Source organism: Eschrichtius robustus, chromosome 1 (genome assembly GCF_028021215.1).
Source record: "Eschrichtius robustus isolate mEscRob2 chromosome 1, mEscRob2.pri, whole genome shotgun sequence".
Lineage (NCBI taxonomy): Eukaryota > Metazoa > Chordata > Mammalia > Artiodactyla > Eschrichtiidae > Eschrichtius > Eschrichtius robustus.
The window spans coordinates 76,940,844-76,960,729 of record NC_090824.1 but is presented as its reverse complement, the minus strand read 5'-3'; the positions used below and the strand labels follow the sequence as shown (position 1 = coordinate 76,960,729).

Genomic DNA, 19,886 nt, shown 5'->3' with positions numbered 1-19,886 from the left:
TTACGCGCCGGAAGTGGACTTGCAGAGTGAGCCCCGGAAGTCGTGGACGCCGTTGGGCCTGAGGCCCGACTGTACTTTGGTCGGGAGCTCTGCAGCTTTGGGAGGCGGCCGTTGCCATGACGGCCCAGGGGAGCCTGGTGGCCAACCGAGGCCGGCGCTTCAAGTGGGCGATTGAGCTGAGCGGACCTGGAGGAGGCAGCAGGTGAGGTGCATGGGCAAAGTTAGACATCAGAGAGCTCCCACCCCAGCACTACCCCAGAGGAATAGGACCTGAACCCTCAGGCCCAACTCCCTGAAAAGGATAGGTGGCCCAGAAACGACTCCTGGGGAGCTAGCGGCTTCTCTGCCATAGAGGTTTCTATGACCAAAGGATGCTTATTTCATTCCTCCCTACAGGCAAGGGTCTGACGAACCCACGAGAGGGCTTGGTCTAATCTGGGTAGATGCATCTGAGGATCTTTATTCCTGTGATTCGAACGGGAAATGTGGAATATGAAGTGTGGAAGGCTGCAACCTTAGTTTCTTGGTTTTGGTCTCTAGGAGCCGAAGTGACCGGGGCGGTGGACAGGGAGACTCGCTGTACCCAGTTGGTTACTTGGACAAGCAAGTGCCTGATACCAGCGTGCAAGAGACAGACCGGATCCTAGTGGAGAAGGTACAGAGGTATAGATGTCACTATAGTCCTTGGGCCAGTCCTGACCTACACACCCACCCTCTTCTCCCACGCAGCATATGAATGTCTTACTGTAGATGGCCCTTATCCCGAATATTTGGTAGCTAAACTGCTTGAGATTAGTGTTACATTAGTTGACATATCAGAGCCAAAAGTGCTCAATAATTGGAAAAATAAAAGACGTTTGAACATAAGATATAAGGAAGTAGGTTGAAAATTAGCTAGTGGTAGCAATGCGTTCCAGTTCAAGTCATCTTTTTCTACTGGAGTTCCCTTATACCACACAACCAACCTGTCAGAACAGTCCGTTGGTTTTACCTTCAAAATAGATTCAAAATCTTAATTCTTATTGCTGTAATCTATCATCCTGGTCTAAGCCACTTCATCTCCTACCACTTTCCCCTTTGTTCACTCCTATAGTCAGAACGGCCTCCTTGCTGCTCCTTAAATATGCCAGGGAAGCTTCTATTTCAGGCTTTTTGTACTTGTTCTTTCCTTTTCCCCCATATACCTTTATGATTTGCTGTCTCATCTCCTTTCAGTCTCTCAAATGTTACCTTCTTAGTGAAGTCTACTCTCATGGCACTCCCTATCTTTTCTTACTTTATATTTCTCCATATCATTCATATATATTTCTCCATATCATTCATATATAGTTTTCTTATTTTATTATCTCTCTTTTCACTCTTTTAAGCTCCATGAGAGCAAGATTTTGTCTCCCAAGTCCCTCGAACAGTGCCTGGCACTTTCCTCTCAGCCTTAATATTGTTCAATATTAAATGAACTTTGATTCATGAAATGCAGTGATTTTCACAACATGAAAATGACAGAGCTGTTGTCAGTGATTTTCTTGATAAGTGTCCTGTCATTTTTCATCTTGGTACATCAAAGCATAATATGAATAATACATGATAGGTATTACTAAAATGGCGTGATTTTAAAGGCAGATTATTATAAAATACGTATTTTAGAACAATTCTGTTGTATGGATGATTTGATATATTTAAACTCTCAGATGGGGACTTCCCTTGGTGGTCCAGTGGTTAAGACTCCATGCTTCCAACGTAGGGGGCACAGGTTTGATCCCTGGTCAGGGAACTAAGATCCCACATGCTGCTCGGCAGGGCCAAAAAATTTTAAAAAAACAAGAATTCTATAAATAAACTCTCATATAAGTGATCTGTGTAAATGACAGATAAGGGAACTGTTTACACATATGGCCATTTATTCTTTTATGTGAATAAACCCAAATGGACAGGGGTATGTTATTCTGTTTATATAGATAGATTTACTTTAAATATTTTGTTTAGGATTTTTGTATTTAGGTTCATGAGTGATACTGGTCTGTAAACTTTTCTCATAATGTCATTGGCAGGTTTTGGTATTTATGAGGCCCCATATTACAGTAATGAGTTCATTTTTTCTTCTCTGAGTTTGTATAAGATTGGCTTTATTTTTTCCTTAAATGTTTAGAATTTGCCAAGGGATACCATTTGGGCTTAATTACAGAGTTTCTTAAAGTTATAAGACTATTTAAATTTCCAACTTCTTATGCCGTTTAGGTAAGTTGTTATTTTTTCTAGGAATTTAGCCATTTCCCCAAAATTCATAATATTGATCACTTTAATATATGGAAGACCTATAGAGATGTCTCTATTTTCATTCTTGCTGTTGAATATTTTGCTTTTTATTCATCAGGCTCACCAGTATTTTCTTAATCTTTTCGAAAAAACCTTTGGCTTTGTTGATTTTAAGAAAATTTCATTAATTTCTGCTCTCATTTTGATTTCCTTCCTTTCCATTTCTTTGGGTTTAATTTATTCTTTTTCTTACCTCTTGAAATAGATGCTTACTTTTATTTAGTCTTCTAATATGTATTTAAGGGTGTAAATTTCTCAAAGCTCTGTTTCCCACAGTTTTAATATATGGTATTTGTTATCAGTTAACAATATGTCTGTTTTCCACTGAAATTTCTTCCTTGATTAGTGGATCATTTAGAGCACATTTTTCCACTCTAACACATAGGGGATTTTCTAGTTATCTTTTTGTTATTGATTCCTAGCTTAATTGCATTATAATCAAAGAATATGCTTTGTATGATTTGAGTTCTTTTGAGAGTTATTGACACTTTCTCCACGGCTCAGTAAGTTGTCAGTTTTTGTAAATGTCCCATGTGTGTTTGAAAAGAATGTGATTTCTGCAGCTGTTGGGTGCAGTGTTCTATATGTCAATTGGGTTAATAATATCATTCAGATCTTCTATATCTGGATTTGTCTGTTTGTTCTATTAGTTATTGAGGTATGCTAATCTACCACTATGTGGATTTATCTAGTTCTTCAGTTGTAGATGGGCCAGTGATAGATGCAGAAGTATAAGAACAAAAGTAGGGAAGTCTTTTCTTTACCGCAAGTCATGGGGGAAAAATGGTATTTGGGAAACCCATGGGGAAACACAGAAATGGTGAAGATGCCTTATCTTGAGGAGAAGAGCAAGCTTCCTGTGGCAAAGTGGGAGAAGGGCAGAGGTGGTGGAATTGAGGAGTCAGCTCACTCAGAAGCACAGAGTCGGGAATTGTGTTCATTTGACTTTTAACACCAGTGATATAACGTAGGACTGAGGATAGTGATCAGAGGTTAAAACTGTGTTTGTTTTAGCGCTGCTGGGACATTGCCTTGGGTCCCCTGAAACAGATTCCCATGAACCTCTTCATCATGTACATGGCAGGCAATACTATCTCCATCTTCCCTACTATGATGGTGTGTATGATGGCTTGGCGACCCATTCAGGCACTTATGGCCATTTCAGCCAGTAAGTATTCTTGAAATAATAATCCTCCCTAAGCTTTAAGAATCAAAGGCAAATTCTTCGGCAGAACCCATTACGGGAAGTCTTTGGCACAGCTAGCTCTTGGCTAGTTGCAGTAGGAGTGTGTGTAGGGTGGTGATGGCAGTGGTGGTGGCATGGAGGAGGAAATGGTGCTTGTGGGCTTTTGTTCGCCTTTAATGGTTCTATTTGTACTCTTACTATGGGACTGGACTGTCTGTTTTATATATATTAATATATGGCCTGATTCGTATTGAAAAAAAAAAGTTGTTTTGGTTTTTGACACTTTCTGTTACCCCAACAGCTTTCAAGATGCTAGAAAGTTCAAGCCAGAAGTTTCTTCAGGGTTTGGTGTACCTCATTGGGAACCTTATGGGTTTGGCATTGGCTGTTTATAAGTGCCAGTCAATGGGACTTTTGCCTACACATGCATCAGATTGGTTAGCCTTCATTGAGCCCCCTGAGGTAAGGCAAAAGGAAAGTTAAATTTGGGGCAGATGTGATGTACAGTAAATAGTTGATCCATTTGATGGTGGGGGATCACAGTTGCTATTAGAGCTCATTTCTTAAGAAATAAGATCCATTAGGATTTTGGAAGTTGTTATATTTTAAAGATAAAGCAAAATAGAGCTTATGCGTAAAGTATTAAATACTTGATTCAGGAAGTTATTTCAGTACTCATTCACCATTAACCTATTCATTTTTTCTTTTTTTCAGAGGATGGAGTTCAGTGGAGGAGGACTGCTTTTGTGAACCTGAGAAAGAAGCACATGGTGCCTATGTATTTGGATCTCATTTACGGCCGCCTTCATGCCCAGTGGCTCCTCCTCAGCATACTAACCCTTAACATTATCACTCACTGAAAAGGACCAAAAGGTCTCTTTTCTCCATGGTGAAGAGACAAATCCTAGAAAGACAATGTACATATCACTACAAACGCAAAAAAACTACCACAACTCTTGACTGAAAATAAGGTAGAAAACTTTATTTATGTTTCCAGTAGAGAGCAAAACAACAAATAAAACCATAACTCTGTAAACAAAAGAGTGGTTGCTGATAAATCAAGAGCTACAGCAGCATCTCCTTTTAATAAATTAAATGGTTGAGAACAGTGCTTTAAAAAAAAGTTGCACAAGTTTCCCTTAAATCTATCCTCCTTAATATTTCACTTCTATTTAACACAAGCTGGGACATAAAAATTCTGTTGGAGATACTAGAGAAATGTGAGAAAATAATGCTGAATTCAGATTATACATGATGAAAAATAAACCAGACAAAAAAAAGCACATAAAATGCTTACAGTGTAATTGCTACTTTAATATCCACAAAAATGGATTTTTAACATGTTCAGGGAGAAAGAGGATTGGTGGGATCTCTGGGGACACAGGAATCTGAGGCAACGGAAGATAGAAAGTAGTGATCTTTCCCCTGCCAGAAGGAACTTGGCACCTGTCAGACAGATGCTGCAATTCAAACTTAAGCTTTTAAGATAGCTATAAAAGGCAGAGGGCCAGCAGTTGGAAAATGAATATTGTCATAACCTGCCCTGGTAAAGTCATAGCTAAGACTTAAAAACTGGATCTCTTCAAAAGGCAGGAGGAGGTCTTTCCTTTCTCTTCCTGCTTGAAACACAAAGCCCCTTCCCCTAAGGTGCATTTTCTCATCAAGTTTTCGGTATTGCTTTATTTGCAGTGATTAAAAGAGACAAGACACCTTGCAGACAACATAAGCAACACATAGACATGAAATGCTCTAGACAGAGATGAGTTTAAATCTGGCCTAATAACCACTTCCCCATGTAACAGTGATTGTGTTTTAGGGCCTAAAGTAGGGGCTGTATTAGCAGCCACTAATTCCATTATCCCTTTAAAGGATTCTTACAGAGCTCCAGCCACAAAAAGCTCTTGTAAAACTAACCTTATTTTCTGCCCGTATTTTTTCTATATGGGAAAAAATATTTATCACTTTGGCCAGAGGTTTTGTGTAAATGTAAAGGAATTCCTGGGTAAGCTGACCCTTAGAGCATGGATCTTTACTAGCTTGGGTCCTAGGGGACCTGTTCCACTACTGCTGGACTCAACTTAGCAATGGAGTGTTGCAATGAAAGTTGTAAACAATGCTTCTACCCTCTGCAGGAAGCAGCAGAAAAAAGACTTAAAAGATCTTGTCCGCTTTGCTACCTGAGTGGGCTGGGACACTGAAACAAGAGCAAAGGGAATAAACCAAAATGACTCAGTTTCTTAAGCCATATTGACGGGTTTTTCTCCTCTGTCCATAAGGGTCAGATGAATAGTCTGCGGACTACGGAGCAAGTCAGCTTGCTCCATATCCTACTGGTAATGAAAGAGTGGTACTGTTTATCATTAATAAAATGAAATTCAAAAGCAGACATGAATACAGGCAAGATAGTTTCTTGGAATACCCCATCTATCCTGTACAATAAATGAAGATTTCACATATATGAAATTACCACTCAGTCACACAGGGCACTTTCCCTATGCTCGAAAGGCAGGTGTTCTGTGATCATTGAGTTAGCAAATAAAAAGCTAAGCTTGCAGAAGCATTTCCTTGACACATTTAGAGCTTTCTGAAAACAAAACTGAAATAGAAGACTGTTAACCTTGGATAATCTCTTAGTTCAGATCCAAGTTTCTGCAGTCAAAATGAAGAATAAAATTGAAAGGAAAAAAAAAATGCTTATACTTAGTGCTGAGCTGCATGCCCTCAAGTCTTCACTATGGCTGGCTTTGGGAATGAGTCCACAGGTTTCCTAATGAAAGAAGTTTCTGGAAACAGGCCAATGCCAATTGCATGCCACTTCAGGGAAGTAGGTAAGAAGAGTAGCAGCAGCTCAGTAACTTTGGCACTACGGAAGGAGTATGGCTATAAACTTCGAATTCCACTGCTGGATTCTCCCTTTGAAGGATAATCCAAAGGTTTTAGGAAAGGATTTTAGCCAGTCTTCCTAGTGTGTTTGTTCCTATGATTTTTGATCTGTGCCTATAACCCAGAGGGCATAAAAGGGAGAAGGAAAGGAGAATCTCTTGGTCAATATGCATCATCATCTGCATTTCTTAGATAACAGCTTATATATTTTGCCCATGTCTCATAGGTAACCACAGACTGCATTTATGTAAATCTTGATAGCTACATTTTGGAGTTCGCTTAGTTTGTCCATTTGCAAAGAACCTGAAAGAAATAATTTTTACTCAACCTTTTAAAAAACAATTTCCATGGTAACAGTGCCTGTATTACAATCCTAACCACAGGATGGGTTTGAGAAACAGCTGAAATATACAACACAGTATGTGTACTTAAACATATTTTGGGGGAATCTTATTTTGGAGGAAGTAGGGGCTGCAGTTTCATGTTTCAGTTTTTATACATTAGTACCCTAATGTAAAATTAGAGTCCTGGAGAGCAGTGGATACACTGACGAAAATTTTCATCTTGGCTTGCCACGGATGTCTCCACAAAGATGTTAGCTCCCCGTGTACTTGGCCATGAATTCTTTAGTATGATGAGGCTGTGTCTCTCTGGCTGTTACCCGCATGGTGTCATCATTGAATCATGACTTCTGAGACTCATCTTTAATGTTAGATGTGTACTTGTCTTTTGTCTTCAGTTGAATTTCTAGCATCCCTTTTGCCAATTCATTTTATTGGTTTAGCTTGTTAATTCTAACTTGCCTTTATCTGGTACAGGCATGGCTTGTAGGACTTGAGCATTGTTCTGAGGTTGAGGGAATATCTGCTTCTTCTTTAAGGACAGCAGGTCATATGGTAGCAAAGAGCAGATCTGTTTGTACTTTTCTGCACAAGTACTTGAGGCTCAGCTCGTTAAGAGTTCAGCGTGATGTACACAGAACACAGGTCCCTAGTTGATGGGAGTGGTAGTAAAGAGCTGGCACTTCCATGGAGGATGGAAGCCTTTTTGGAAAGGTGAGGCCCAGCAGAGTCATTCAGGGGTAGATTATGAATAAATGGTGATCACTTCACTGCCACCACCTCGGACAAGAAGGACTCGCTCTAGTCCTTCGGTGAGCACTTCTAGGAACTCCATGTCTTCAGAATTTGTCAAGGAGACAAATAGGCAGGAGAAGAGCACAATTTAAAACCTGGCATCATGATAATCTGAGTTTATCTGACTACAAAGCTGCAAAATCAACATGCTTGTTTTAATTATTATATATTCAGAACTGGATAAGTCTGAACTCTGGATTCAATCTAACTCTGAAGTAATCTGGGGATCTAGCCTCTTTGCATAAATAATACAAGACTCTCTCCCATTTGTTAGATTTTTTTTCTAAATGTTATTTTAAAATGGGGGAGGGGCTTCCCTGGTGGCGCAGTGGTTGAGAATCTGCCTGCTAATGCAGGGGACACGTGTTCGAGCCCTGGTCTGGGAAGATCCCACATGCCGAGGAGCAGCTGGGCCCGTGAGCCACAATTACTGAGACTGCGCGTCTGGAGCCTGTGCTCCGCAACAAGAGAGGCCACGATAGTGAGAGGCCCGCGCACCGCGATGAAGAGTGGCCCCCGCTTGCCACAACTAGAGAAAGCCCTCGCACAGAAACGAAGACCCAACACAGCCATAAATAAATAAATAAATATTTAAAAAAAAAATGGGGGAAACCCAGAAGTAATGTGTTACTACTACATAGCAAATAAGGCAGAAGGAAGAAAAAGCCACAACAGGGCAGCTTGTAAGATTCCAGGAGAGAATCCCAGTAATTTCCAAGTGAACCTGCTCAAGTTAGATTTTTTCTGCCAGTTCTTCTTTCTTTTTCTTTTTTTCTTCAAATATAGTTGATTTACTCTTTGTTTTCTTTTAACCTCTTTTCCTTAATGGTACTGGTGGGAATGGACCAGTCTGTGCCATTGCAGTGCTGAAGGGGTCCCATAAAAACAATCCTGGAATTAGGGTATGAAGAAGAACCTTATCTTTCCCCCTCAGAGGAGATTACACTTCAACTGCCTCTCCCCTGACTCCATCCAAAAGAGATAGGCTTTGCGAACTGGGCAGAGCCTGGAAAGGAGAAGGGCTGTGGGTGTTCCATCTCTAGGACTGTCAGAAAGGGTTCTATACACTGAATGTTAAAAGTCATGTTGCAAATATGCCACCTAAGAAGTCTCTTTAGGGTTCAGAGAGAACATGTTATACCCAACTCCCCTGAAGTAGAGTGGTATCACTAAGTAAGGATCCTTGCCTGAGACTTTTAACAGTCTTCCCTCCTCAAGAGAGGAAGTCATAGACAATGACTTTTACAGTTACTTAGTGTCCCATCTAAAACACAGGCTAAGATTTTCCCTACTGGAAGTTTTGCTCTCGGAAAAGGATACAGTTTTCATCACCCTCAGGGTTTCGGGGTGGCCCTGGCATATTCAACAAAACCAGCTTTGCTTCATGGGACTTGTTAACTATAACCTCATTGAGCTTCACTGCTGTATGCATCCGCCTCACATTGGACTGGTCCCTGGAAGGGGAGCGTGGTGGGGAAGAAACAGGTGGGTTAAGGCAAAGAGAAAACTAGGCATATCGTCAACTTTATAAAACTTTAGATTTTAGAGATTTTTTGCTTTAACTATGATTGATGTAATGAACAAATGATTGATTGCCTTATAATATTGATATCATGGTTTTCTCATTCTACATTTGCTTGTTTTATACCAGGAACACAGTATGGACAGGAAGAAAGATGGTTAGCTTGTGTACAGTGTTAATTGGTAGCTGATATGCATAGGCAAACAACAGAAAGATGGCTGGATTTGGGGTGAAAAGAGGACTAGATTCTGTCCTGTGTATTCAGGCAGTGCCACATCTGTGGCACTAACTAGGATACTATATTAAGTGATAAGCTTGTGAGTAGGAAAACTTACGGACGCATGTTAAGTAGGTCCTGGAATCCTTCCATTGACTTGGCCTTTTGCCCCCGGGATGCCATGTACTTGTCTTTCGTCCAGGTCATGTGCACCTTCTCCTGATAGGTCTCTGTCTCTTCATCCTCATCAGAGCCAATGCTGGTCAATCGTAGCATTGAATTCCGATCTTTCACCAGCTGTGCCTGAGGAAGGCCCAACATAGCTATGACTCTATACCCAATTTTCTCTCATGCTTCATCTTTAATTATTTTGAAATGTGGTTATAGTGGAATAACCAATAAAGCAATCAGGAAAGAATCTGTCATGCTGAGAACAATACTATCATCCCCTTCAGTGATAGACTTCACAGGGCCAGGATTAGGTCAGTGCAGCAAAATCTCACCTCTCTGTCCCGCTCTGTTTTGGACAGTCGCATGTGCCGGAGCATCTGGGACCTTTGCTCCATCATCAGGGTGCGCTCGTAAGTATAAGCTGATATGTCACTGTCATGCTGCCGTAGATATCACACAGAGTAGGCAAGAAGCACAAAGGAGAAAGAACCATATATTTTCATTTCCACTCACTAAATTAAACCAGAGAAAGTATCACAATATATAATAATATTGTGGATTGTAGATCAAATCCAGAGCCCTGAGTCTTTTCCACAATCTAACCATGACATATGTGTTTCCTTGAAACACAAAAGGAAAACCCCAGTCTTCTTATTTTTTTTTTTAATACTTACAAGTTATTTTTTAAAAAAAGCTATGTGTGATTTTAACATGAATATATGAACTGAAACCTAATAAAACTATATTAAGCAGATAAGAATCTGGCAGAAATAGAAGGGCTATGGAACAAACAAACAGGAAAGCAAAAATTAAAAACTACCACTAAGGGCTCCCCTGGTGGCCCAGTGGTTGAGAATCTGCCTGCCAATGCAGGGGACACGGGTTCGAGCCCTGGTCTGGGAAGATCCCACATGCCACGGAGCAACTGGGCTCGTGAGCCACAATTACTGAGCCTGCGCGTCTGGAGCCTGTGCTCCGCAACAAGAGAGGCCGCGATGGTGAGAGGCCCGCGCACCACGATGAAGAGTGGTCCCCACTTGCCGCAACTAGAGAAAGCCCTCGCACAGAAACGAAGACTCAACACAGTCATAAATAAATAAATAAAAGAACGTGAATTTCTTTAAAAAAAAAAAAAAAAAAAGCAAACTGGGCTATTCATTTAAAAAAAAAAAAAAAACTACCACTAAATACACATCACATATGCATTGTACTTATCTAGATCAACATATGAGAGTTTTGCTGGAACTAAGGAATTAATCCACATTTGCAGCTGAAGAAATTCCCAAACCAGAAGAGGTTCTAGAATGACAGGGTAGTCTCTCTGATCTCAAACTCAGCTTTCTCACCATCTCCACAACTTCCACCTCTGCCTCAATGCGAAGGTGATACAGGAAGGTGGCCAGGTCCTTCTTCATCTGAATACTGTTGTCTTCTAGTTGGGCTACTGTGAAGATCCGTATGCTGCATTTTCGCCACACCTGAGAAAGTACCACATATACTTGGAAAATTAAATGCAAGAAGGCAAAAAAGAGTTATTTCTTAAAACAAATGGCACTTTTGCCTAGAACATTCTTGTACAGTTTCAGGGTATATGTTCCTAGATTCTTACTTGCCATATTATTATTTATTTATTTATTTATTTATTTATTTATTTATTTATTTATTTATTTTACTTACTTACTTGCTATATTATTGTTAGGGCAAAAGCTTGACAAAGGAACACATAAAATATAGTTTAAAGGAGTTCTTATTTCATAACAAGAAAAAAACTGGCAAAACAGAAAAGATGGCACGTGATACATTAAGAGGGTGCTTTACTCAGATAGCATACTGGTGACACTGTGCAGACTATAATATTTACTATTTTAAATTTCAGTCTTACCAAAGGATGAGCATATATATGTATAAGATACACACACACTCTCTTAGGTTTCCAGTATTTTGGTCTTTGTCTTTTTTGTAATTCACTTATTAATGTTTTTTTCCAAGGGCTCATATGGAGCTCTATTAATTTGCTGAATTTCCCTTGGAGATAGTTAGGTATCAACTACAAAGAAAACTATTTCTTATAAGGTTGAATCTGGAATCATGGAAAGCCAAGAATAATCCCCAAGTCTTCTAAGCCCCAACACTATAGAATGAAAGGAAGACTCTCTGTCTAGTGAACCAGGACAGAAGTTAAGGGAGAAAGACTTTTTTTAAAAGGTGTGAAAATACCTTGTGCTGTTTCAGGAGGAACGGTAAGAGCATGAGCATCCCCCCATCATGCACAATCCACCACACATCAATGTTGCCCTCAGAAAACTGCTCCACATTGCTGGGAAAGAAGGAGATGTTTTTAGCCACCAGAAGGGCCAGATGGGCAGCAGTCGTCACTCGAACTGTGCCTAGGGAGAAAACAGAGAGAATCAGGATAAGCAGAGATGAATCCTTAGGCTTACCTTGCTTCCTACCATGTCAGCAAAGAAAGGATAATGCCCGTTGACAGTTCTTTGAGCAAGGTGTCCTATTTACACAGTAGGCTATACCAAATCAAGTAACGAAAATCATTAAGAAAAATTTGAATAGCTAACAGAATTACACCGAGAACTATGATTTACATTACTAGGTGTATTCTGATTACTACATTTCTAAGTGGGGGATACGTGAATTGGGGAGATTTTGATGCTGAAGAACAATTCTTCCAATTCCTGTGAGAATGTCAATGTGGGAGATCACACATGGAAATATGGCAATTTCAGAGATAATTCCTAACGTAAGACTTGGCAAGATAAACAACTGATGAACATTATGTAAGGCTGGAGGGGGTGAATAGAATCAGGTTATTACTACTAGTAGTTATTTAGGTGCCCTTATGAGACTATGCTTCAGCAAGGACATCGTCTCTACTTTAGGAGGCTGGGGGGTGGGGTTAGGGTATATCCTCTATTTGAGCCCTCAGGATAGTTATGAGAAATGTTTTGTACCAATAAAAGTCTTCCAAGCTCGAGCATCTTCACTCTGGCGCCAGCCATTTGGCCACCCCATCACCACTGTGTTGTGCTTCATGCCCCCAAGCCCACATGACTGGATGAGGTGGGAAATGCCCTCTCTCAGCTTGGCGGCCACCACCAGCTGGGAGAATCCTTTCACCTTCTCTGCCTCCATTAGATGCTTTATGGTCTGAAAGAGAGACAGAATGTCAACACTGAATTACTTCATCCTGGGTCTTTTAACTTCTTACTCCTTCTCCGTATTATATTCCCCTCCCCCTTCCAAACTCTGCATAAGATCGTTATCTTCTACAGAACAATTCAAAAAGTTTAATTTATCCCAATGAAATTTTATTATCCTTTGCCTTTTTCACTTGCTAACTGCTTACTACGTATGTAGGTAGTTGTCTACATGTACTGATAGTTCCTCTACCTTTTCCTCTCTTCTGCTTTTCTTTCTAACATACCAAACAAATTGATAATAGGGATTGTCACAAAGTGAATATTCAATATTCCTTCTTAATTGCCCAGGGTGAGTGTGAACATAATCTCCTTCCTTCCTTAGTCCCAGTCTTGCCCTGACTCATATTACTAGAAATTCAATATGACGATTCAGTTTCAGTTTAGAATTATCTCAGGTATGTTTTCTTTTTTGTTTTTGCTACTTCCACATCCCTTTTGATATTTTAATGGTGATTACTTGCGACACTTGTATTTGTTTTACTATTATTTATTCAAGCCAGTTTGGAGATAATATTTCATTTAGTCTTACTTCACTCTCTTGGTGGAAAGGTAGAGGGAATAATGGTGTGGAAAATGGATATGATTTTCCCAAAGGCACAGATTAAGTCAGCGGTGTAGCTAGGATAATCGGGGTCTCTTGATTTCCAATATTGTGCTTTTTATTTATTTTTATGATCATTCTGGACTAATGTTTCTTCAGCATTTCTAGTTCTAGGGTTTCAAAGCATGCCAAAATGAAATCCAGTAAAATTTTTGAAATGTAACTGAAATTTCTCTGGGGTGAGTTCTGTCATTTATAATAAATATTAGAGTGAAATCTACTTTCTTCTTCAGGAAGAACTTTAATATCCCATAAGCTAATCAGAAGTAGCAAAGGAATCTTGGTCATGGTACCATGTAGATTAGTAAAGAGGAAGAAAATGTGCTCATCGCTCCTTGTTGTCACAAGATTGAGAGGAACCATCACCATAGTTCAAGGGATGATTTATTTACATGACTTCTCTCAGGGCTGAGTCAATGTCTGGAGTCTATTTGGAAATAGTGCTTAGCCTTGATAATCTTATAGTTTAGAAATGCTTTTTAAATGGGAAGAATAAATTATTATCTTCTGGTTCATCTTAATATTTGGGAGAATATGACCATTCAAGTCAGCACTATGAAGCACACCTCCTAGATCACTCAGGAAAGGGATTAATTTAGAAATCCGAGGTCTTATGACTCAACAGCACAAAACCATAAGCTAAATTCCCCTAGGTCAATAAGCCTTGACTCTTACCTGCTCAGCAGCTAAAGCTTCACCATAGTTCTCCAGGAAGTTCCCCACGATGACAGAGCCCACAATGGTGAGACCCTTTCCTGCCTTAAGCTGTGAAGCAAAGGTGAGGAGGCGAGGATGCTTGACATGTAGGTCTTCATCTAGTTTCAGCAATACAAGCAACTGAGGCCTGTAAAGAGGTTGGCGGGGAAGGGGGTGGGATAAGAAAACACTCTGGGTCTGGGGACAGAATGAGAAGTCTACCCTTTAATTCAGGAGATCTGTATAAAACACATACTTTGACAGAAGGAAGAGATTAGAGAAAATGATAAGGTGCGGCTGCACAGTTATTCTGAATTTTCCCAGTATTACCTCATATTGATCAGTCTTGAAGGAAGAATGAAAATGGTAGAAGTCTAGATCGTATAGCACATGAATAAAAGGGAATAGAGGATCAAGAATTTAGAATCAGTCAAAGCATGTCCATTTCATGAATTCCTTGAGCCACATGATTTCCTCATCCTGTAATCAATGAAGCACACCTTTCTGTGTGGTAACTCTGCCAGACACCACTAAGCTCTGTTGTTTTTTTTACCTCCAGTTTTTAGTGTGTGGAGGTCCTTCTTCCAGCCGAAGCAAAGCAAATCGGGCTGCACTGAGGGACAGCCCGCGGATACCATCACCCCATTCTTTCTCAGCTCTGGGAGAAAGAGGAGAAAAGAGCAGAGACAGATTTAAACCATAACAAGTACAATCTCAAAAAACAGTTTACTTTTTCTTTATCTAAAAGTAACATACACACAGGGTAGAATATTAAAGCTCATATTAATTATTTATATGATGCTCTCTATTAACATAATGAACCCACAGGAAGCAGATCAACACTACCCTTCATCAACACACTGCACTACACAACAGTTCAGAATAAAGGCTGCTGGAAGGGTCACTTAACTTGTCCTGCGATGTAACTATTCAAAAGCCATAATGTAAAATAGCAATTTGGATTAGGAAATTACTACAGATCCAAAGTTTAAATTATTTCAAAAATAATTGCAGAGAAAGCAAAACTCAATGTAATCTTCTAAATCAGAGTGTTATTTATTCCTAATTTTGGGACATTGTTAGTGAAGTCTTAGTTGTTACAAAGTTACTCAGGACTAATTTATTTTCCATTTCAGACACAATTCCTTGCCTGAAGAGATAAGCAAGAATATTTATATTTGTGTTATACTTTGTTTTTTTTTAATTTTTATTTTGTACTGGAGTATAGTTGATAACAATGTTGGGTTAGTTTCAGGTGTACAGCAAAGTGATTCAGTTATACAAATATGAGTATTGAGCAGAGTTCCCTGTGCTATACAGTAGGTCCTTGTTGGTTATTTTATTTTATTTTTTTGATTTCTACTGGAGTATAGTTGATTTACAATGTTGTGTTAGTTTCTGCTGTACGGCAAAGTATACTTTAATACTATCATTACTATTTCAGTACATCCTTTTAGTTATCTTTTCACTGATCCATTCATACTTTCTCAACAGGTTCCCTTTATGATCAATGGCTTATGTCTATAAGGTGACTAAGAGAATTAGGGGTACAAAATTTAGGTACAGATGAATGAAGTTTTCTGGATCCCTAATGCAATTTTCACCAGGCTGGCTCTAACCAAACTAGCCAGTTTTGATAGTTTTAGCAGCGATCAAGGTTGTATCCAGACTTACCCTTGGTACTCGATGTACTTGTAGATCATACCAGCTATTACCATAGCTACGATGGCATAATACCAGGAAGAAATAAACATCAGAGCCAGACAGATACTCATTCCCATGAAAGAGAGGGCCCTAGAAAATTAAAAACAACAAAAAAATTTTTTTAATGTTTTTCTAAGCAGCTGAAAAAGAAGCCTGTGCCAAAGGTGCTTCTTAACCTGGTGAGAAATTATTATTTTTTAAAATTCCAATATATTGTAGATAGAACTTCCGTAAAATGCAATAAAATATGAATTACTAGAAAAACTGTTATATGCTTGGATGCTGTGACAATGTCAAATTGCTATAAAGTTTCTAAATGCTTTTTCTCAGTTTTTATAGTTGTCTTATCATGGACTGGCAACAATCAATAGATCTGCACTGAGCCCTGAACCACCCTTAGTGCTGATGTTTCCCATTGCTGGAAAAACATATAAATGAATAGGGATGCTATGAAAGTCATCTGTAGTTAGTTATGGGGACAATTAATGCCTACATGTCAAAGCAGAGATGGGACATGTAGTCAAAATTATTAACAACTCTTTGATCTTTTTAAAAAAAGTATTTCATGTGAATATGGTTAAAAAGTTTATGAACATTTATTAACACAACTGCAGAACCGACTGGAAAAAATCTCCCATTAGTTTCTTTACTTTACATAAGGAACTTGGAAGAAAATAATGAAATTCTTGTTTTGATCAAATAGGTAGACAACTGTGCTTACTGAAGTTGTTTTCTGTACAGAATGAACTTAGTTGTATGACAAATTTCAAAGAACAAATAGAATGGTTGTTAATCTGGAGAAGATTAGGATCTAATGAATGAAAATATAGAGTGTAAAGAGAAAGAGAAAAAATAACAAATGCAAAATTGTAACACAAAAAAAGTTCAAAAAAAAAAAGTTCAAAAAAAATGAACTTTTAACTAACACAAAAAAAGTTCAAAAAAAAGTTCAAAAAAAATGAACTTTTAACTAAAGTTAAAGCCAGAAAGAGGATTAGAGGTGTTAAGATCAGTTGCAGATCAAAATTTGTGCCAGATAAAGGTTACATCACTACCCACCACTGGTAAGTGAAACTAGAAAGGGATCAAGGAAGAAGTCAGCAAAGAGGAATGTAGCAACAGGTACATACAGGGCATATTAAAGAACTTCTAGCTGTGACAGAAAAGAAATGGAAAGAAATGGGATGGTAGCTAAAAATGTGGTGGCTCCTTTAGGACTGAGGAGACGTGAACACAACAGCAGCAGCTGTAGCAACATTTCATTGAGAGCTTTACTATGTACCAGGCACTGTGCTAAGCACTTTACATTATATCAAAACAACCCTATGAGATAGATAATACTATTAGTCCCATTTTACAAATGGATAAAATGAAATTTTATGTGGTTAAGTGCTTTGTTGAAAGTTACAAACTAGGAAATAGTAGAGCTGACACTTGAACTCAGGTCATCTGACTCCATAGCTCATACTCTTTTTTTCTTTAATTTTTTTAAAAAAATTAATCAATTAATTAATTTTGGCTGGGCTGGGTCTTCGTTGCGGCGCGCAGGCTTCTGTAGTTGCGGCACGTGGGCTCTAGAGCACGCGGGCTCAATAGTTGACGCGTGTGGGATCGATCTTAGTTCCCCGACCAGGGATCGAAGCCGGGCCCCCCGCATTGGGAGAGCGGAGTCTTAACCACTGGACCACCAGGGAAGTCCCCTCATGCTCTTAACTACTAAATGAAATCACATTAAGGAAGGGAGTCTGAGAATCAAAACTGATGAAAACTGATGCAAATACGAGGACAAATGGAAAGAAATGAAGCCCAGTGCTTATCTAAGAGGGAAACAGGCAATCAGATATGCAAAGGGTAGGTTGTTTTAACCTGAAGAACACAGCAGCCTGGAAGTATTTATTTCACAGTTTTGATCTTTATTCTCAAGTGAGTACTATAAGTTATTATAAAACCGTATATAAAAAAAAAACCACAGTAGGATGGTGGAAGTTCATGTGAGCACTGGAAGTTGAAACAGACAGTAGGAAATGGGTGACCAAGAAAGAACTGTATCGAGAACTCAGAATCTCCTAGTTTTCTAGTTCAATGAGGGGTTCTCTCCAAATGTGGGGAAGAAGAAGAAAACAAAGCTGACTCACCAGTGGTAGTAGCGGAACCGGGGTCTCCAATTGGGTGTTCGAAGTAATGTTTGCAAGGCACATGCCAAGTTCACGAAGAGGTAACACATGAGAAAAAACCTGGCAGAATAAAAAAAGTAAGTGGAATGATTATTACTGTAAAATAATTCTTCAAAGGTTACTTTAGATAACTAGAGAGATTTGCTATATTTAAGCCTTTGTTCTAGGCCACTAGCCTTTAATTAAGACTAGGGTGTGGAGGAACTTAACCTCCCCACAAACCTGCTCAACCTCCTAAGTTCTCTCTCAGTGAAAGACACAACCACTCTTTACCCAGTTTTTCTTGGGACAATCCCGGTTTCCTCTTCACTACTCAACCTTGTTCCAAGTTCACTTATCAAGTCCTACGGATTCTACCTATTTACAAATCTCTAAACTTCTCCCCCCTCCTTTCCACCTCTACTTCTATGAGCATAGTTGAGGCTCTCATTTCTTCTTTGTTGGGTTAGTGAAATAAGCTTCCAACTGGCATTCCCAGCTCAATTTTGGCCTCCTTCTAACCTCTCTTTTATACTGAATTGATCATTATGAAACAGAAACATGATAATTTTGTTCTCAAAGGATTACCCACTACTTTCAGGTAGAAGTTCCTGGTCCTTTGTGATCTGGCTCTACCTACTTCCCCGCTCTGCACCTCTCCAACCCGCAACCTCCCACTCTATCAAAGCCAAACTTTCACTTCTCCAGACGTGCTGCACTATTTCATCTCTTGGTTCCTTCACACACATTCCCTGCCTGGGATCTCTTTCACCCCTTCACTGCTTAGCAAATAACCAGCCCTCCTTCAAGATACAAGTGTCACTTCTTCCAGAAAACCTTTCCTGAGTCTCAGTCCAGTTAGAGGCCTTACTTTGGAGCTCATATAGTGCTCAGCGTTCAACTTGACCACAGTACTCATCACACTAGACAGGGATCACTGGTTTCTTTATCTACCATCAGTTCTCTGAGGTTGTGTCTCAGCCATCTTATGCTTATTCTCAGCATACTGCCCAGTGCCAGGTAGGTAGTAATAAGTCATCAATAAGTCAGTAAGTTGAATGACTAGTAGTAAAAGCTACAATCAGTTGATAATGAATCAGAAATGAAGGCAAAGAACTTTTGAAGTTATACAGGTAGAAAGAAACCATGACAACTTATGAAGTTAGCCTTACATGAAAATTCTCAGGAATATTTATTTAGGTGAAGTTACACCTATACTTGGTTCCCTCTGTTATCACTACTGTTACATGCCTGATGGAAATCAACATGTATTATACATCACATAAGCAAGAGTAAGTGAAGAGAATAACTGGCTCTTACATGGAAAGAATTGGGGCCACAAGATCCAGGGAGGCAATAAGGATTCCCAGCTCTGCAATGACAGCAGTTAGAAGTAAAGCCCAGGTAGGTTCCCCATTGGCTTTGCTGTGACCAAACACCTGTACATAGAAGGGAAATATCAGACACAGGAGTGTGGGGAGGGTTTGAGTCAATGCTCCCTGATTCCTCTATGCTATGGTTTCATAGCTCTGAAAAATAATAGTATTACAACTGTGGTAGCTTTTAATTGCCTTTACCCCACTCACATATAAACTCATACTAGAGATTTAGAGGGTCTTGTGCTAAAAACCCACGTCTTCATATTATATGATCCAGTAATTCCTAAGCCTATGAAGATCACACTGTTTCTTGTAAAACCTGAGAAGACAGGAAGAGGGCATAGGACAGGGTCACTCACCCTCAGAAAGGGTATGATGTTATCCTTGGCTATAGCCTGTAGCAGCCTCGGTGCGCCTGTGAGACTCTGAAGTCCAGCCCCACACGTGGAGAAGAAGGAGCCAATAACAATCACCCACGGGGACGGCCAAGATAAGGTACCCACCACGAGATTACCTTTCACAGCATCCCCAAACCTGGGAGAGAAATCAGAGTGAGGAAATTTGACCTGGAAATAACTTTAGACGAAAAAACTAGACTGACGTTCCCCCAATTTTTTCTATTTATAATTTTTAGGGAATCAAAATTGAGCTAGACATGAATAATAATAAATGTAAAGGTAGGTAGATCTGATCAAAAGGCACTAGTAGCC

At 39.5% G+C, this 19,886-nt stretch overlaps 2 protein-coding genes across 5 annotated transcripts in view; one reads left to right on the top strand and one right to left on the bottom strand.

Annotated features, from left to right (window-relative positions):
- Window positions 1-16: 16 nt before the first annotated feature.
- Window positions 17-4,540, top strand: EMC4 (ER membrane protein complex subunit 4). Of its 2 annotated transcripts, XM_068548659.1 has the most exons (5): window positions 17-202; window positions 541-655; window positions 3,328-3,481; window positions 3,801-3,961; window positions 4,214-4,540. In XM_068548659.1, exons 1-5 carry the CDS (start codon window positions 117-119, stop codon window positions 4,247-4,249), a joined length of 552 nt encoding a protein of 183 aa, XP_068404760.1. In that variant the 5' UTR covers window positions 17-116; the 3' UTR covers window positions 4,250-4,540. The 2 variants fall into 2 exon arrangements, with proteins under 2 accessions (XP_068404760.1, XP_068404769.1); XM_068548668.1 differs by lacking the exon at window positions 3,801-3,961.
- Window positions 4,541-4,997: 457 nt separating this feature from the next.
- SLC12A6 (solute carrier family 12 member 6) overlaps window positions 4,998-19,886 on the bottom strand; it is an 87,552-nt gene continuing 72,663 nt past the window's right edge. For all 3 annotated transcript variants that reach the window (XM_068548629.1, XM_068548636.1, XM_068548644.1), the window contains 13 exons: window positions 19,536-19,710; window positions 19,118-19,236; window positions 17,780-17,878; window positions 15,615-15,734; window positions 14,494-14,598; window positions 13,920-14,088; window positions 12,395-12,590; window positions 11,646-11,815; window positions 10,775-10,906; window positions 9,761-9,868; window positions 9,376-9,560; window positions 8,839-8,972; window positions 4,998-7,560 (listed from right to left, as the gene is read on the bottom strand). In XM_068548629.1, the coding sequence (XP_068404730.1) occupies window positions 7,469-7,560; window positions 8,839-8,972; window positions 9,376-9,560; window positions 9,761-9,868; window positions 10,775-10,906; window positions 11,646-11,815; window positions 12,395-12,590; window positions 13,920-14,088; window positions 14,494-14,598; window positions 15,615-15,734; window positions 17,780-17,878; window positions 19,118-19,236; window positions 19,536-19,710 (1,804 nt within the window). In that variant the 3' untranslated portion in view covers window positions 4,998-7,468. The remainder of the gene's footprint in view (window positions 7,561-8,838; window positions 8,973-9,375; window positions 9,561-9,760; window positions 9,869-10,774; window positions 10,907-11,645; window positions 11,816-12,394; window positions 12,591-13,919; window positions 14,089-14,493; window positions 14,599-15,614; window positions 15,735-17,779; window positions 17,879-19,117; window positions 19,237-19,535; window positions 19,711-19,886) is intronic.